This window comes from Oncorhynchus nerka, linkage group LG14 (assembly GCF_034236695.1).
Source record: "Oncorhynchus nerka isolate Pitt River linkage group LG14, Oner_Uvic_2.0, whole genome shotgun sequence".
NCBI classification, from domain to species: Eukaryota; Metazoa; Chordata; class Actinopteri; order Salmoniformes; family Salmonidae; genus Oncorhynchus; species Oncorhynchus nerka.
The window spans coordinates 75,444,202-75,462,309 of NC_088409.1; the positions used below are offsets into that span (position 1 = coordinate 75,444,202).

Below are 18,108 nucleotides of genomic sequence, written 5' to 3' on the forward strand. Positions count from 1 at the left end.
CCCTTTTTTTTTACGGCAAATGTGACAAATAAAATTTGATTTGATTCCCTGACACGACTAGAAAACAACACCTTTAGATTGCTAGAAGGTCCCGGATTACTCCCGCCCATCCTCCCGGACCAACTTCCCTACTTTCCTTTCTTTATAGACCATTAATATGTGTATTAAGTCTTGGAGCTGTTAAGCTGTCTTAAAGTATATTTCATATGACTCTGAGGCCAGGATGAGTTATCACCAGTGTATTGGTTTCACACCTTGCCCACCGGCACATCGGAAAGCTGGGGACAGTCAATCAAATCAATCAATCAAGCCCTTTTTACATCAGCAGATTTCACAAAGTGCTTATACATAAACCCAGCCTAAAACCCCAAAGAGCAAGCAATGCAGATGTAGAAGCACAGTGAAAGGGAAAAACTCCCTAGAAAGGTAGGAACATAGGAAGACAACCTAGAGAGGAACCAGGCTCTGAGAAGTGGCCAGTCCTCTTCTTGCTGTGCCGGTGGAGATTCTAAGAGTACATGGCCATTAAGGGTAGATTATTCTTCAAGATGTTCAAACGTTCATAGATGACCAAAGGGGTTAAATGATAATCACAGTGGTTATAGAGGGTGCAACAGGTCAGCACCTAAGGAGTAAATGTCCGTTGGCTTTTCATAGGCGAGCATTTAGAGATCCAGGGAGGCTCAAGAATCCTTGAATGATGTTCAGCGTGTTGTAACATTCAGTAAATACAAACATGACAGGAAGCTAATAGGGGTGAGGCTCATGTGTACTCAACTAATGACATGTTGTTATTTGCAGTGGTGTAAAGTACTTTACTATTTATATTTTTGACTACTTTTATTTCACTACATTCCTAAAGAAAAGTATGTACCATACATTGATTGTCCTGACACCCAAAAGTACTAATTTAATTTTCAATGCTTAGCAGGACAGGAAAATGGTCTAATGCACACACTTATCAAGAGAATATCCCTGGTCATCCCTGCTGTCTCTAATCTGGCGAATTTACTAAACACATGCTTTGTTTTTAAATGATGTCTGACTGTTGGAGAGTGTATGGTACATACTTTTCTTTCGGAATGTAGTGAAGTAAAAGTAGTCAAAAATATAAATAGTAAACTACCTGTACATAAAAAAATGGTGCCATCTGGTTTACTTAATATAAGGAATTTGAAATTATTTATACTTTTACTTTTGATAAGGAAGTATATTTTAACAAAGACATTTACTTTTGATACTTACGTATATGTAAAAACATTTTATTTTATTTACTTTTACTCAAGTAGGATTTTACTGGGTGACTTTCACTTCAGTTATTTTCAATCTTTACTTGTACTTTAATATGACAATTAGGTCATTTTTCCACCACTGGTTTATTTGATGGCATGCCCTTTTTTTACCGGAGCTCAATGGCATATGTCGCAAAACATCATGGTTATTGCAACTCGAGTTGACGAATGATGGCAGTTTTACTTTACGGTCGTACCACGGAACAACTGTATAAAAATCGTGCATTGTAATTTGTTTACATACTGATAAAGTGCATTAGATATCATTAAAGCAAGATGGGAGTAGCGGATGAAGCAGACCGGACTCTCTTTGTTGGAAATTTGGATCCAAAAGTGACGGAAGAACTTTTATTCGAGCTCTTTTTACAGGTGCAGTAGCTTTGAACTATCTAGATACGACATAGCTAATGTTAGCTAGCTAAATGAATTGCGATAATTTCTCTAACTTATTCGACTAATGATGAGGAAGCTTCTGACCCGTGTAATTATCTAGCTATCCAGATCAATATAGTTCATTCAGCCTTAGCTAGCTAACTACCTACTAGTATGCAGCAACGACGTTAGCTAGCTATATTAGCGAACACATATCTAGCGCTGGTCCATTGTACGACAACTACAAGTTGCCTCTGATCTGTTGCCTTTCATAAATCCCCAGCGCACAGGGTTTCGTTTCTCCAAAACACGAAATAAAACACTTGAGCAGGCCCCGGATTGCACATGCAGTTCAGATCCGATGCATCCGCGTGGACCAGAGCTAGCACACCAAGTCCGCGAGCACAGTGGCTAACTTTTAAAATGTTTTACAGTTGTGTTCTCCATCGTCTGTTTTGTCTTCTCTTTGACGCAGGCAGGACCTATGTTCAAAGTGAAAATTCCTAAAGACAATGATGGAAAACAGAAAGCGTTTGGATTTGTCTGTTTCAAGCATGAGGTGTCTGTACCCTATGGCATGAACCTGCTCAATGGGGCAACTCTATTTGGAAGAACTCTCAAAGTACAGTTCAGAGCAGGTAAACTAATGTAAACCCCATACTAGTCATATAAATTGATTTGCTAATGTTTTACTAGGGTCTGCCTGCAATTGAAATGTCATTATTTGGGTAAATATTTACAGGAAGCAGTCACATTAACAGCCCAGGGAACTCCCAGAATCAAAGCCCTGTGAATACTCCCAATCCACATGGGGCTGGGGGCAGGTATGTTGTAACATAATGCAAAATCCTCCAACAATGTTAGTATGCATATGTAGGGAATGTATTGTGCATCAATAGCCTCTATTTGTCTGTGATATAGAATTACATTTTTATTGTGCAGATATGACAAGAGCCCAGACCAGGGGTCCATCCAGAGGACCTTCTCCTCTCCCGATAGTCTGCAGAGACAGGCAATGGTGAGCATACCTTCATCCACACTGACATTACTCTTGTCAAGCAATTCAATTACGCACTATCCTCATTTCCAGTAGTGACACTTATGTCACATTGTTGCGACGTGACCCTGCAAGTAACCATTTCATTGTATCCTGAGCATATGACAAACTGTACTACATAGTGGCCTGTATCATGATCATTTAACCAGTTGACATGGATCAGTAAAAGTGAATTCAACAGATGAACAACATGTGGCAGATGCAGCAGCTCCTGGGCGTGAATGGAGGTTTCCCAGCCGGCGGCATCGGGCTTCTGGGGCAGCCACCACCACAGCAGCTACAGAGTGGTGGAGGTGGTGGGTCCTGGCAACAGGACAGCTCCTCACCTCGCGGCAACAGGCAGGGGTACCAGCAGGACAGCGGCAGGGACCAGCGCTACCCAGGAGGTTCTGAAACCGGCTCCAACCGGCACCACCGCAGCCAGCGGGATGACCAGCGAGGTGAACACTATCACCATGACGACAGGAGCGGGAGCAGCGGAGGCGGCCGTAGCAGAGATGACAGGTGGAGGGACGGCTCCAGAGATGGTCGGTGGAGACGATACTGATGCACTGTGGAAATTAAGGACTATTGTGAATATTTTTCACTTTAAAGGACCTATATTTTATAATTTTACAGGATGCCACACTCAATGTGTAAATCCTGATCATATTGAGAAAAAAAAACACAATTACAAGCTCAGGAGATGCATTGTTTTTAAATAATCTGTTAGTCATATGTTTAGGATAATGACTTTATTTTTTAAATGCACTGAACTGTGTTCAAGTAAAAACAAGATTCATTTATTTTTAATTACCAATGAGGTTTTCCAGTTTTACTGTGGCAAATTGAAAAAAATGTATTGGGAGATGAATTTGCTTTTCATACCATCCTCTGGAGAATTGTTAAATCTGATTATTATACCCCTTAGAAGGGGCGGTTGTCTTTTTTTATTTTTATTTTTTTGTAGTAAAAAAAAAAAAGAAAAGCTGTGCCGCTTGTCAAGAATTGGTATTTAATTTCTACAAGGTATGGTGCTCAACTGTTTGGTAAATTGCTCAGGTATTTAAACAATTAGGGAACTATTTCAGCTATGTAATCTAATTCCACCTGCAGCACTCTAGGCTGAAATTTACTGTGACATGTGTTTCTTATGTTACAACTTTAAATGGCAAGTGTGATTTTTGAATTAGTCTATTTTAAATGTGAGGACTTTACAATTGTAAGATACCCAACAGGTTCCATGTACATGTGAAACTAGATGTTGGCATAAAAATAATTTGTCTACCATTTTTTTTTCTCTTATCTTTTTTTCCTTCTGTTTACAGGAAAAGCATTACTCTGAAAACATCTATTGAAATGTTACTACAACTGGTACTTCTTACAGATGTGCCTGAGGTCACAGATGTGAACTATGCAGTTAATCACGCACACATGCCTGACTCGTCTGTCTTTTAATGGGCCATGTGTAACCAATATGCTTATGCAGTGGGTTAGTAAGTAATCTGCAGGTTGTGCCACACACACCCCTTTATTGACGCAGGAAGATGACCAAGCCAACTGTAGTCGACTCTATTTAGCATGCGCATTTAAGTGAAGGTTTATATCTTTGGCACTAACTGCTTACATAGTCAAGTTACAAAGTGTGACAGATATTCTATGCAATCTAACTTGTCAAGATGGTGGAACAATCATATCATTGCTGACATGTATCATTGAAGTGTCACCTTTCCATCACTTGAGCAACCAAATTAGGTGTTATTTATGGTAGGCTGTATCGTTAATGCCTGGTCACCTTTGGATATGATTATTTAAAAAATTTCAGCCATGGAATTAGTCTAACGTTGGGCATTGTTTTAGCCCAGGCTTGAAACCTCATGTTACAATTAGTGGCCCGGCTGTATGTGTGTGGCCCTTTGAAAAAGGTTTGCGTACAACAAAGTGCCTGCCGAAATCCCTTAATGTCCATGTTGAGGTCATAGTATACCCTTCCAAAAGTGCTTAGGCCGCTAACAACTGCTCCCGTTATGTATCAACATGTACATCCCCCATAATGCTCTGGGTCCAAAGGTGGAAGTGCATTTGCTCCCACTACACTAAATCCTTTGTCTTGCTTAATCTGGCAAGTGTCAGATTCCGCTCCGATGTTTGGAAGTGGCTCTAATGAAGAGTATCCTCAGTTCCCTGTCACAGGCAGTACTGGAAAGGCTGTAATTACCCTTGCTGGCTGGGGCCTAACTGTTTTAATTGATTGATCTGCTTGGCGTCTCTAGCACTAGAGCAGACGGATTAGAGGCACAGTCAGTGGCCGCTCCTGTGTGGATTTATAGACTGATGCGTCATGCCCATAGGGGGTACGGGTACGTACTGCCTCAGATTTGTCCTGTTTAACAACAAAAAATACATTTTTGTTTCTATATAATACTACTGCCACCTAGGAATTTTATGAAGTTTAGCCCAGATAGGTTCCCAATCTCCCAACCTCATAACTAGATACCAATAATCCATCTCAGGCTATCGTCAAACTATCTGGCAAGGTTGGTAGACATTAGAAAAACAGGCAATTACTAAATGTACTTAAAACTCATATTCCTTTCAATCTTTTACCCAGATTTTAGCAGAGAAGTATATCTTGTTTCTTTTTTTTATTTTTTTAAACCAGTCAAGAGGATATAGACTGCTCAAGAGGTATGCTTAGATATGCAGAAAAAATGCATTTTTTTAAAAAACTTGAACTTAATGATTATGGCTCTAGATTGCAGGAAAAAGCTGTTTCAAGTGAAAAATGCTCAATTATAAAAATGTACAGATGGTGCCGACCAGATAGTCCAGCCATCCTCACACACTTTGTGCCCCCTCAGATTTTCTGGGGTGCATGATGCGCCTTCATATAGAAGCACACCCCTTTCCCTTCCCTCCCTGCAGCCCAGGATTCTGCTTCCATCAACTCAAATCCTTGCACTCAGGTTGCAGGGTTCATTGGTGCTAAAGTATCCAAACCCCCAATGTACCCAAAACCCATTGACTCCCCCGCAATCCAGCCTCCCAACTTTAAAGACAGCAGCAGTCTCTCACAGTTGTTCTCATCTTTTCCCTTTGATCAATCCACCAAACCCAAAAGAGCCCAATCTTTCCCATGCTGAGCTCCATGTTTTCTTCCCCATAATCCTTCACACTTTGAACATGGTGGCTGTGATCTAAATAGGGTCTGCAGTAGCGGTGCATGGGTAAAATTACTGGGGAAGCCAACTCCACCCACCAAAAAAGTCATATTACAACCTATGTGTTGTGATAATTACATTGTTTGCTCTATAACCTGTTAATTCCTTGTGACCGTGATAGACAGTGCATTCGGAAAGTATTCAGATCCCTTAGATTTTTTCCACATTTTGTTACTTTACAGCCTTATTGTAAAATGGATTCAAGTCTTTTGTTTTTTTCTCATCAATATTCACACAATAAAAATTGGAGTCCATCTGTGGTAAATTCAATTGATTGGAAATTATTTGGAAAGGCACACACCTGTCTCTATCAGGTCCCACAGTTGACAGTGTATGTCAGAGCAAAAACAAAGCCATAAGTTCGAAGGAATTTTCCGGATTGTGTCGAGGCACAGATCTGGGGAAGGGTACCAAAACATTTCTGCAGCATTGAAGGTCCCAAAGAACACAGTGGCCTCCATCGTTCTTAAATGGAAGAAGTTTGGAACCTCCAAGACTCTTCCTAAAGTTGGCTGCCCGGCCAGGTAAGATAAGAGAGGTAAGGCAATAAATAGGCCATAGTGGCGAAATAATTACAATTTAGCAATTAAACACTGGAGTGAGCGATGTGCAGAAGATAAATGTGCAAGTAGAGATACTGAGTGCAAAGGAGCAAAAAAATCTAATAAACAAATAACAGTATGGGGATGAGGTAGTTGGATGGGCTATGTACAGGTGCAATGATCTGTAAGCTGCTCTGACAGCTGGTGCTTAATGTTAGTGAGGGAGATATGAGTCTCCAGCTTCAGTGATTTTTGCAATTCGCTCCAGTCATTGGCAGCAGAGAACTGGAGGGAAAGGCGGCCAAAGGAGGAATTGGCTTTGCGGGTGACCAGTGAAATATACCTGCTGGAGTGCGTGCTACGGGTGGGTGCTGCTATGGTGACCAGTGAGCTGAGATAAGGTGGGGCTTTACCAAGCAAAGACTTATAGATGACCTGGAGCCAGTGGGTTTGGTGACGAATATGAAGAGAGGGCCAGCCAACGAGAGCGTACAGGTCGCAGTGGTGGGTAGTATATGGGGCTTTGGTGATAAAATGGATGGCACCGTGATAGACTGCATCCAATTTTCTGAGTAGAGTGTTGGAGGCTATTTTGTAAATGACATCGCCGATGTCAAGGACTGGTAGGATGGTCAGTTTTACGAGGGTATGTTTGGCAGCATGAGTGAAGGAGGCTTTGTTGCGAAATAGGAAGCCAATTAGAGATTTAATTTTGGATTGGAGATGCTTGATGTGAGTCTGGAAGGAGATTTTACAGTCTAACCAGACACCTAAGTATTTGTAGTTGTCCACATATTCTAAGTCTGAACCGTCCAGAGTAGTGATGCTGGACGGGCGGATAGGTGCGGGCAGCAATTGTTTGAAGAGCATCCATTTAGTTTTACTTGCATTTAAGAGCAGTTGGAGGCCACGGAAGGAGAGTTGTATGGCATTGAAGCTTGTCTGGAGGTTAGTTAACACAGTGTCCAAAGAGGGGCCAGAAGTATACAGAATGGTGTCGTCTGCGTACAGGTGGGTCCGAGAATCACCAGCAGCAAGAGCAACATCATTGATGTATACAGAGAAGAGAGTTGGCCCGAGAATTAAACCCTGTGGCTCCCCATAGAGACTGTCAGAGGTCCGAACAACAGGCCCTCCCATTTGACACACTGAACTCTGTCTGAGAAGTAGTTGGTGAACCAGGCAAGGCAGTCATCTGAGAAACCAAGGCTGTTGAGTCTGCCGATAAGAATGTGGTGATTGACAGTCAAAAGCCTTGGCCTGGTCAATGAATACAGCTGCACAGTATTGCCTCTTATCGATGGCGGATATGATATTGTTTAGGACCTTAAGCGTGGCTGAGGTGCACCCATGACCAGCTCGGAAACCAGATTGCATAGCGGAGAAGGTACGGTGGGATTTGAAATGGTCGGTGATCTGTGTTAACTTGGCGTTCGAAAACCTTAGAAAGGCAGGGTAGGATAAATATAGGTCTGTAGCAGTTTGGATCTAGATTGTCTCCCCCTTTGAAGAGGGGGATGCCCGCAGCAGTTTTCCAATCTTTGGTGATCTCGGACGATACGAATGAGAGGTTGAACAGGCTAGTAATAGAGGTTGCAACAATTTCGGCAGATAATTTTAGAAAGAGAGGGTCCAGATTGTCTAGCCCGACTGATTTGTAGGGGTCCAGATTTTGCAGATCTCTCAGAACATCAGCTATCTGGATTTGGGTGAAAGATAAATGGGGGAGGCTTGGGCAAGTTGCTGTGGGGGGTGCAGGGCTGTTGACGGGGTAGGGGTAGCCAGGTGGAACGCATGGCCAGCCGTAGAAAAATGCTTGTTGAGATTCTCAAATATCATGGATTTATCGATGGTGACAGTCTTTCCTAGCCTCAGTGCAGTGGGCAGCTGGGAGGAGGTGCTCTTATTCTTCATGGACTTTACAGTGTCCCAGAACTTTTTGGAGTTTGTGCTAAAGGATGCAAACTTCTGTTTGAAAAACATAGACTTTGCTTTCCTAACTGCCTGTGTAAATTGTTTCCTAACTTCCCTGAAAAGTTGCATATCGCGGGGGCTATTCGATTCTAATGCAGTACGCCACAGGATGTTTTTGTGCTGGTCAAGGGCAGGCAGGTCTGGAGTGAACCAAGGGCTATATCTGTTCCTGGTTCTAATTTTTTTGAATGGGGCATGCTTATTTAAGGTGAGGAAAGCACTTTTAAAGAATAACCAGGCATCCTCTACTGACGGGATGAGGTCAATATCCTTCCAGGGTACCCGGGCCAGGTCGATTAGAAAGGCCTGCACGCTGAAGTCTTTAAGGGAGCGTTTGATTGTGATGAGGGGCGGTCATTTGACCACAGACCCATTACGGACGCAGGCAATGAGGCAGTGATCGCTGAGATCCTGGTTCAAGACAGCAGAGGTGTATTTGGAGGGAAGGTTAGGATGATATGAGGGTGCCAAAAAATTTACGGATTTGGGGTTGTACCTGGTAGGTTCAATAGTTTGTGTGAGATTGAGGACATCAAGCTTAGATTGTAAGCATGTCCCAGTTTAGGTTGCCTAACAGCACGAGCTCTGAAGATACATGGGGGGAAATCAATTCACATATGGTGTCCAGGGCACAGCTGGGGGCAGAAGGTGGTCTATAGCAAGCGGCAACGGTGAGAGACTTGTTTCTGGAAAGGTGGATTTTTAAAAGTAGAAGCTCAAATTGTTTGGGCACAGACCTGGATAGTAAGACAGAACTCTGCCTTTATGGTAGAGTGGCCAGACGTTAGTCACTCCTCAGTAAAAGGCACATGACAGCCCGCTTGGAGTTTGCCAAAAGCCACCTAAAGGACTCTCAGACCATGAGAAACAAGATTCTCTGGTCTGATGAAACCAAGATTAAACTCTTTGTCCTGAATGCCAAGCGTCATGTCTGGAGGAAACCTGGCACCATCCCTATGGTGAAGCATGGTGGTGGCATCATCATGCTGTGGGGATGTTTCTCAGTAGGCAGGGACTGGGAGACTAGTCAGTATCGAAGCAAAGATAAACGGAGCAAAATACAGAGAGATCCTTGATGAAAACTGGGGCGAAGGTTCACCTTCCAACAAGACATCAACCCAAAGCACACAGCCAAGACAACGCAGGAGTAGCTTCGGGACTGTAATATTTGTGTTGTGGAGAAATGACCAGGCAGGAGACGGGAGTACAGTTAGTTTTCGTTTAGTCAAAACCCCTCGTGCTCTACAGTTCGCGGCACCCCAGTACGGATGTGCATTTCCTATTAGGTGTAGTAACGTAACACTGCCGTAATGCATTACTGCTTAGTAACAGCACAGTAACTAATATAAACAGATGTAGATCCCAGATACTACACTCCTCCCCCATAGTGTTTAACTCCCAGAGAACAAGGTAAATATGTTAGGTAACTACTAATGCAATATCTGAACAATGCATTCTTAAACATTTTTCAACTACTGGGTTGAAGCAGACTTTTCAGAGCCCAGCACAAATCCAGGGGATTATTCTGCCCCGAAGATGGAGTTTGTGCCCTAATAACTAACCCAGTGCCCTAATAACTAACCCAGGTAATGTCCTTTTTCTTTCCTTTTATCTAGGACATATTAAAGTGTTTGTTTTACTGTCCGTTACCTCCTTAACCAGCTCAACTCACAGATCAAGCTTTTGAGGTGCCCTTCACTGTCGAATAGGATATCTCCGCTCCTCCTGGGCTTCCTGTGGTGGGCCAGGTTCGGGTGGAAGGTCAGGCTCTGTCTCTCCCGTACGTCCACAGTCAGGAGAATAGTCCTGGGGGTCGTTATTGTTCTTGTTCTCTCGGCATGTCTCTGCTGGGGCGTTGGACCATGGCAGATGATCCACATGAACGTTGACCTGGCGATGACCAATTTGGACTTGGTAAGTCAAAGGTCCTCTGCGTTGCAAGATCACACCTGAGTTCCACAGGTGCTTGGGGTGTCTGAAATCACGTCCCATCACCCTCTCTTCCTCTTTGAATTCTCTGACAGTCTTAGAGTATCTGTCATGAGCTTTCTTTTGCTGTAGCTGGTGCTTTGCCACAGTGCTTGACAAGTCTGGTTTCAACAATGTCAGGCGGGTACGTGGTTGGCGTTTCAGAAACAGTTCAGCTGGTGTACATTCCGTTACTGTGTGTGGTGTGTTACGGTAAGTAAACAGGAACCGTGGAATCCTTTGGTGGGTGGACACAGACTGAACCTCGAGTCTAGTCCAGGCCTTCTTAAAGGTTTGCACGGCTCTCTCCGCTGCTCCGTTTGATGCCGGATGGTAAGGTGGTGACAGGATGTGCCTTACTCCATTGTTCTTGAGAAACATTTCAAAATCGTTTGACGTGAATGGAGGGCCATTGTCAACGACAACAAGGAAATGTTGCTTGTCAATTTCGGCGTAATCCACATGGATGCGTTCCCAAGGTGTAGCAGCCCAGGACCATGGATGAAGAGGCGCAGCAGCAGGCTTGTTGCGAGCAGCTTCACAAGGTGAGCAGTGGCCTACATGCTGTTGAATGTCCTGATCCAGTCCAGGCCACCACAGATAACTGCGAGCGGGTGCTTTCATTCGAGTGATCCCTGGATGTCCCTCATGCAGGTCAGATAGCAGTCTCCTCTGGAATTTGTGAGGTACCACCACCCTTGATCCCCACAGAACACACCCTTGATCAGTGGACAACTGGTCTTTCTTGTCGATGAATGGACGAAGGTTATCGTCATTTACGAAGGTTGGCCAACCGCCTAATGTTAAGTCCAAGACTTTGGAAAGCACTGGGTCTTTCCTTGTTTCCTCTGCTATGTCAGAAACAGATATGGGCAGTTCATCAATGAGAGAGATCTGGAAGACTGCTCTATCATCTTCACTGTCGGAGTCACTGTTGCACGGTAGTCTCGATAGTGCATCGGCATTTGCGTGATCACTGGATCGTCTGTACTCAATCTCGTAGTCGTAGGCTAACAATATCAGAGCCCAACGTTGCATTCGAAGTGCAGCAAGGGTTGGTATAGCTGATTTTGGTCCAAGGATGGCCAACAGAGGCTTGTGATCTGTCAGCAGTTGGAACTTCCTTCCGTAGAGGTATTTGTGAAACTTCTTCATTCCGAATATTATGCTCAGGGCTTCCTTCTCAATTTGAACATAATTTTTCTCACTTGGTGACAGAGTCCTTGATGCAAATGCAATAGGGTGTTCTTCACCTGACGGTAGAACATGTGAGATGACTGCTCCTACTCCGTATGGAGATGCATCACACGCGAGTCTCAGCTTCATCTCTGTGTTGTAGTGGGCAAGCCACTTTCTCTTTAGCAGACGCTGTTTGCATATCTTGAATGCTTCTTCGCATTGTGGGGACCAATTCCACTTTGTATCGGCCTGCAGCAGTTGGTGAAGCGGATGCAACAATGTGGACAAGTTTGCCACAAACTTTCCGTAATAGTTCAGGAGCCCCAAAAATGACCTCAGCTCTGAGATATTTGTGGGTGCTGGTGCATTTACGATTGCTTCCACCTTGCTGTTGGTTGGGTGCAGGCCTTGTGCATCAATCTTGTATCCGAGATACTCCACTGAGTCCTGGAGGAACTCACACTTGCTGCGTTTCATTCTCACTCCATATTTCTCCAGTCTTGACATCACTTTGTCCAGCACTACAAGGTGCTCTCCAATGGTTGGTGCTGACACGAGGATGTCGCCCATGAAGCACACAACATGGTCTATACCGTCCAAGATCTGATCCATTGTTTGTTGGAATATCGCTGGAGCTGTCGAGATTACATAGGCCAAGCGATTGAATCTGAATAGCCCCTTGTGTGTATTGATGGTCAGATACTGTTCTGACTCCGGATCCAGCTTCAGTTGCTGATAAGCGAATGCCCAGTCGCTCCTCGATACTTTTGTGATTATGTTATTCTTCTGTAGGCGTTCCAGTTCCTTCTCTACTGCTTCCTTAAGAGCATAGGGAACCGGACGTGGTTTGTGAAAGATAGGCTTGGTTGCTTCTTGCACTCTGACTTTTGGGGTGAAGTCTTGTATTTCATCGTAGCCATCTTTGAAAAGTTCTTTGTTCGTCTCCAGCATGTTAGTGAGTGTAGCCTGACTCCCTGGTTTGTCATTTCTGAGACTGAAGATTTCTCCCCAGTTCAACTTGATCTTTTGTAGCCAGTTTCTGCCCAGCAAGGCTGATTTTTCTCCTTTAACAATGACAAGCGGTAGCGTCCACTCCTTCCCCTCATACCAGACTGGTACCTGGATCTGCCCTAACACAGGAATAGTGTCACCAGTGTATGAAGAAAGGCGGATGGACGCAGGCTGAAGAGGACACTCTTTCAGTTTTTCTTTGTAGAGTCTCTCTGGAACCAGAGATACAGACGCTCCGGTGTCCAGCTGCATTTTTACTGGTTTTCCCGCTAACTCCATGTTGAGATAGATTCCATCTTTTAGTTGTTGAGCTGTGTACACTGTGAACAGTTCCACTACTGTTTCAGTTGTACCTTCCTCTTCTTGTGCTGCGTCTGACACTTTGTGCGCTCTTGCTGTGCGTTTTGAGGCCTTACACACTCTCTGTAAATGTCCATAATTGTGGCACTTTTCAGTTTGGAATCGACATTCACTGTGCTGATGATTATCTCCCCCACATCTGTAGCAACTTGGCTTAGACCTTTGAGATGTGGGCTGCTTTGTTCTTGTGTAACCTTGAGGACGGGACTGAAAAAAGTGTGACTTTTGTGAGCTTTTTCCACCACGTGCATCACTGACCTTGTGAACACCTTTCTGACGTTCTGCATGTCCCGATAGCTCAATAGTATCCCTGTGGGCAAGCTCGAGTCCAAGTGCTATATCACAGGCTTTCTTAAAGGTCAGGTCCTTCTCTGACAGGAGCCTTCTGTGATATGCTTCACCTGTGAGACCACATACAAACTTGTCTTGGAGAGCATCATCAAGAAATCGTGCAAACTCACATGTACTTGCCAGCCTTTTCAAAGCAAGGATGTAGTCAGCCACGGTTTCCCCTTGACTCTGGTGACGTTGGTCAAATCTGAAACGTTCTGCAATGAGAATTGGCTTAGGCTTGAAATACCTTGCAAGAGTTTCAGTCAGTTCTGCATAGTTCAACTCCACTGCTTTCATTGGTTCAATGAGACCTTTCAGCAATCCATACGCAGTTGGACCCAAAACACTGAGAAATACGTCTGCTTTCTTTCCATCTTTGATTTCATTTGCAGCCAGCCAACGCTCAAAACGCTCCAAATAGGAATCAAAATCCTCTTTTGTAGCCTCAAACTCTGGTACTCGACCAATGGTTGCCATTTTCACAGTTAATTGTTCAGTTTCCTTATTCCTTAATTTTCATCTAATTCTTCACTTCAGAAGTTTCTGCAATTACTTCATTCACTGCACTCATTTGTGTTACGTTCCTTCTTCCTTTTCTTTTCTTGCCAATATTTCTCCACTGAGATCGCCTAATTTCAATGGGTTGAATTCCTTTTTTAAATTTAACCATCAGAGGGCAGTGTCGCTATTCTGGACTCCAATAGTCTTGCTACTTGGCAGCTCCTGAATACTGTACTAGCAGTGCTAGCAGTGCTTAGCCTTCTCTACTGGCGAAAGAAAATAAAAAATAACTGACGAATTACATAATTCTTTTGAGTTTCATTACTCACGCAACATTCTTCCCTTCAAGCAATGTCCGTTTATGTAGTTTAATCACCTCGTCGCCACTGTAATATTTGTGTTGTGGAGAAATGACCAGGCAGGAGACGGGAGTAGTTAGTTTTCGTTTAGTCAAAACCCCTCGTGCTCTACAGTTCGCGGCACCCCAGTGCGCATGTGCATTTCCTATTAGGTGTAGTAACGTAACACTGCCGTAATGCATTACTGCTTAGTAACAGCACAGTAACTAATATAAACAGATGTAGATCCCAGATACAAGTCTCTGAATGTCCTTGAGTGGCCCAGCCAGAGCCCAGACTTGAACCCGATTGAATATCTCTAGAGACCTGAAAATAGCTGTGCAGCGACGCTCCCCATCCAACCTGACTGAGCTTGAGAGAATTTGCAGAGAAGAATGGGAGAAACTCCCCAAATACAGATGTGCCGAGCTTGTAGCGTCATACTCAATAAGACTTGAGGCTGTAATCTCTGGCAAAGGTGCTTCAACAAAGTATTGAGTAAAGGGTCTGAATACTTATGTAAATGTGATATTTCAGTTTTTTTCTCCATATAAATTTGCAAACATTTCTAAACCCTATTTTTGCTTTGTCGTTGTGGGGTATTGTGTGTAGATTGATGAGGAAAACAAACAATTGAATAAATTTTAGAATATGGCTGTAATGTTACAAAATGTGGAGAAAGTCAAGGGGTCTGAATACTTTCCACATCCACTGTATAGGCCTAAAGGTAGCGACAATACGACACAGTGGCAGAATAAATGCAACCACACCTTTGTTTTATCACAAAACCGGATAGCAACCTCTGTCCAGTGAAGAACACAAAGCATATTGTATGTACAGTAACAGACAGTTACATGTGTAACGGATGTGAAACGGCTAGCTAGTTAGCTGTGGTGCGCGCTAAATAGCGTTTCAGTCGGTGACGTCACTTGCTCTGAGACCTTGAAGTAGTGGTTCCCCTTGCTCTGCAAGGGCCGCGGCTTTTGTGGAGCGAGGGGTGTGCAGAGGGTCCCTGGTTCGCGCCCGGGTATGGGCGAGGGGACGGTCTAAAGTTATTCTGTTACACATGAACTACAGCATGGTCAAGCAAGCGGGCAAAACAGGAGCTGCCTCCACTATTCCAGCAACATTTCAACGTCAACATCATCAAATCACCTCTGCTTAGTGTTACGACCCTCTCCCACTATGTCTGCCGTATTCTTTCTCCCTGATCTTGTTTTCCTTAGTAGGATGTCGGTGGGGACACACGTGGAGAGAACAGCTTTTTTTGCTGGTGTGGCATTTTGGCACCTCTCAACACCACTCATTTATGCATTTATGCACGCATCCACTCACTTACGCACACCATTGTTATTTTTATATAGTTTACTTTACTTAATACATACATTTTAGTTATTTATGTATCTCTGCGTTGTCTCTCTCTTTGTTATGGCCTACGAGCCGGTTCGTAACATTAGTCGAATACAATAACAAAAGATGAAAAAAACAATTTAGTCCAAGCAACATAAGCTAAATATGATGTGGCTGTCCATGGCTCTGATTTCTGTGTGTGCGCGTTCGTGCAAGTAGAAAATATGTTGATTCACCAGGCCGATGTCATTCTCCTCTTTAATGTTGACGAAACGGTCATAGAGTACACGCTTTTATTTTTTATTGGCCTAGGCTACCTGGCTAAAATGTTTGCTCGCTATCCTAACTTCCAATCATGGACAACGTTAGCTAGTTAACATTAGCTTTCTACATCTAGTTACATATTGCCCTTCCATCCTCTCAGGCCAGGGCTACAACAATATAGTCCAAATCCTTATCTCCATCCATGTCTAATTTAGGAAAGGGGCCATTTTAGCTAGCTGGCTAGCTAGCCACCGGAGAACAACAGCACAACAAGATGTAACAATTCAAGCTTCTCTGTTAAGGTGTGCTCTAAATTGGCTTTGATAGGAGTGAAGCGAAATACAAACTGGTTTCTCTTGACACATTTTTTGGTTCCCCGTAACCATTCACAGCTCGTCTCGCTCGGTTTAGCTCAACGCTGATTGGTAAATGTTAAACTTTTTTTGTCAAGAGAGGCATCTGGCCTCTGGATTTCCTTGCCCTCGATGCTACGGGCGGCAACAATGTCATACTCGTTTGGACCAGACCGCATCAGATAGATGGGCTACACATAGAGAGACAGAGGGGCGCTGTTTCCCTCGCTCGGATGCTTTCTCCTGTGAGATACATTCAGTCTCTTGGGAAGTGAAGGAACATTATGAAACACAGAGACAAAAGATAAACTATTATTCATTTTTTCTTAGTCCATTTTTTTGCATGGCTTGCCTTGGCATCCCTGAATACACGCCACTGGCAGGGAGGTAATATTTACCCCCACGGCTTGGAAAAATGATAATAATTTCTGTTCATGCCACCATTTCAAAGTGTAAACTTGACACTATCGTCTGATGTTAGCGCTGCTGTGGTCTTTCTTCTGCTTAAACACACATAATAAAATGAGCATCTGAAATGTACATAATGTCATTTGAACTGCACATTGAGTTGGTTATCTGAGCCGTTTCAGGGAAGCAATCGGGTGATATATGAGCCTATATTTTCATTATAGCCTATCTGTAACTTTTAATTAAATATGTTGTATTACAATCTCAGTTTATGATACTTCAGCAGGAATACATTTTAAACGTTCCACTGAGAGCAAAGGTGGAGCGCTGTTGAAGTTTCCTCGTCCAACCGTAACGAAGCCCCTGAAGGCATATTGGAAAACATACGGAAATATACAGCCTGCCAGCTAAGAAATCACACTTGTCAATTGATGTGTTAGTGATTACTAATATCCCTTGCATCTATAACTAGTAATGAAAATAGGTTATAATGGACTTTTGAGTGATATTAATTTATTCACTTTATGAGTAAGATAATCGGTTATTTTATTGGACATTTTAGCATCGGTTGGAGTATTGTTATCAGTCACCTATAAAACTATTTCTGACATGCCTAAACTGTTGCAGGGTCATATAAGACTCAATAAAGACCAATCAAATACAATGTATTTCTCTAAGCCTACTTACCGAATTATCAGTGTTCTTGTATACTTTGCCCAATTTTCTGTAATTACTTTCGATGGCCCTGCAGTTGATATATAGCCTAAAACTGTTTATTTCCTGGTGAAAATTAATTAAATAATCTAGATTATTAAATTAAATTACATTTTGAAGACCCAAAAGATAAAATGTGAAAGACAGTAGGCATATATCTAGGCAGTTACCCACAAACACAAACGAATCAGTAATTGCCTAGTCCTCTCTGTGTTTCATTTAAAATAGATAGGTATTCGCTTTTAGGAAGTTATCCTATAGCCAATAGGTATTTGACAACACTTGATAGTAATAAAGCCAGAAGTTAAATTGAGGGTAAATAATACATCTTTGAATGACGTCATTTTTCTTTGCAAGTAAAAAGGAACAGAACCTTACTTAAACCGCAAATATATCCAAGCCATCGCTTTTTGGTTTTAACGTCAAATTTGTCGACAAATAGGACTACAAATCGTTATAACGGCATAATAAACAAATAACAATAAAATAACAATAACAATAAAATAATAATAATCTGCTATTACCATTTAAAAAAATACCGTTAGTGTGTTATTGTGTTAGGCTGCGAATGTAAATTTGGAATAGAAAAGACGATCGTAAAACAAGTGCATAAGAAATTACAAAGGCTAAAAGGTTCTCTTTCAACTCACAATAATTATACCCGCGGTAGACTGCAATCAGCGTTGTACTGCAAAACATGTTTAGCGTTACTGTTCGTTTATAGTCGTTTTTCTTATCCCTTAATTGCTTTTAAAGAATAGCTACTATAATAATAATATGATTTTGATTGATGTGTAAGCCCAAATTGATTAAATACATTAATTCCTACATAGCCTACATACACATTCATTAATTTTATTTCCATCAGTTAGTATATTCGTTTATAGTCGTG

General features: G+C 42.7%; 1 protein-coding gene across 2 annotated transcripts; it reads left to right on the plus strand.

Moving 5' to 3' along the window:
* The first annotated feature begins 1,448 nt into the window (after window positions 1-1,448).
* On the plus strand, window positions 1,449-3,990 carry LOC115141904 (RNA-binding protein 7-like). 2 transcript variants are annotated; one of them, XM_029681284.2, is made up of 5 exons: window positions 1,449-1,661; window positions 2,140-2,302; window positions 2,407-2,488; window positions 2,607-2,682; window positions 2,921-3,990. In XM_029681284.2, exons 1-5 carry the CDS (start codon window positions 1,569-1,571, stop codon window positions 3,266-3,268), a joined length of 762 nt encoding a protein of 253 aa, XP_029537144.1. In that variant the 5' UTR covers window positions 1,449-1,568; the 3' UTR covers window positions 3,269-3,990. The 2 variants fall into 2 exon arrangements, with proteins under 2 accessions (XP_029537144.1, XP_029537143.1); XM_029681283.2 differs by having other exon boundaries at window positions 1,452-1,661; window positions 2,903-3,990.
* Window positions 3,991-18,108: the final 14,118 nt, after the last annotated feature.

What these genes read in the sequence shown, in the direction of transcription:
- LOC115141904 (XM_029681283.2), top strand. Translation starts at nt 1,569, where the DNA reads ATGGGAGTAGCGGATGAAGCAGACCGGACTCTCTTTGTTGGAAATTTG. An exon ending in CCACATGGGGCTGGGGGCAG is followed by an intron (nt 2,489 to 2,606) that starts GTATGTTGTAAC and finishes TTTATTGTGCAG; the next exon opens with ATATGACAAGAGCCCAGACC. An exon ending in GTCTGCAGAGACAGGCAATG is followed by an intron (nt 2,683 to 2,902) that starts GTGAGCATACCT and finishes TGAATTCAACAG; the next exon opens with ATGAACAACATGTGGCAGAT.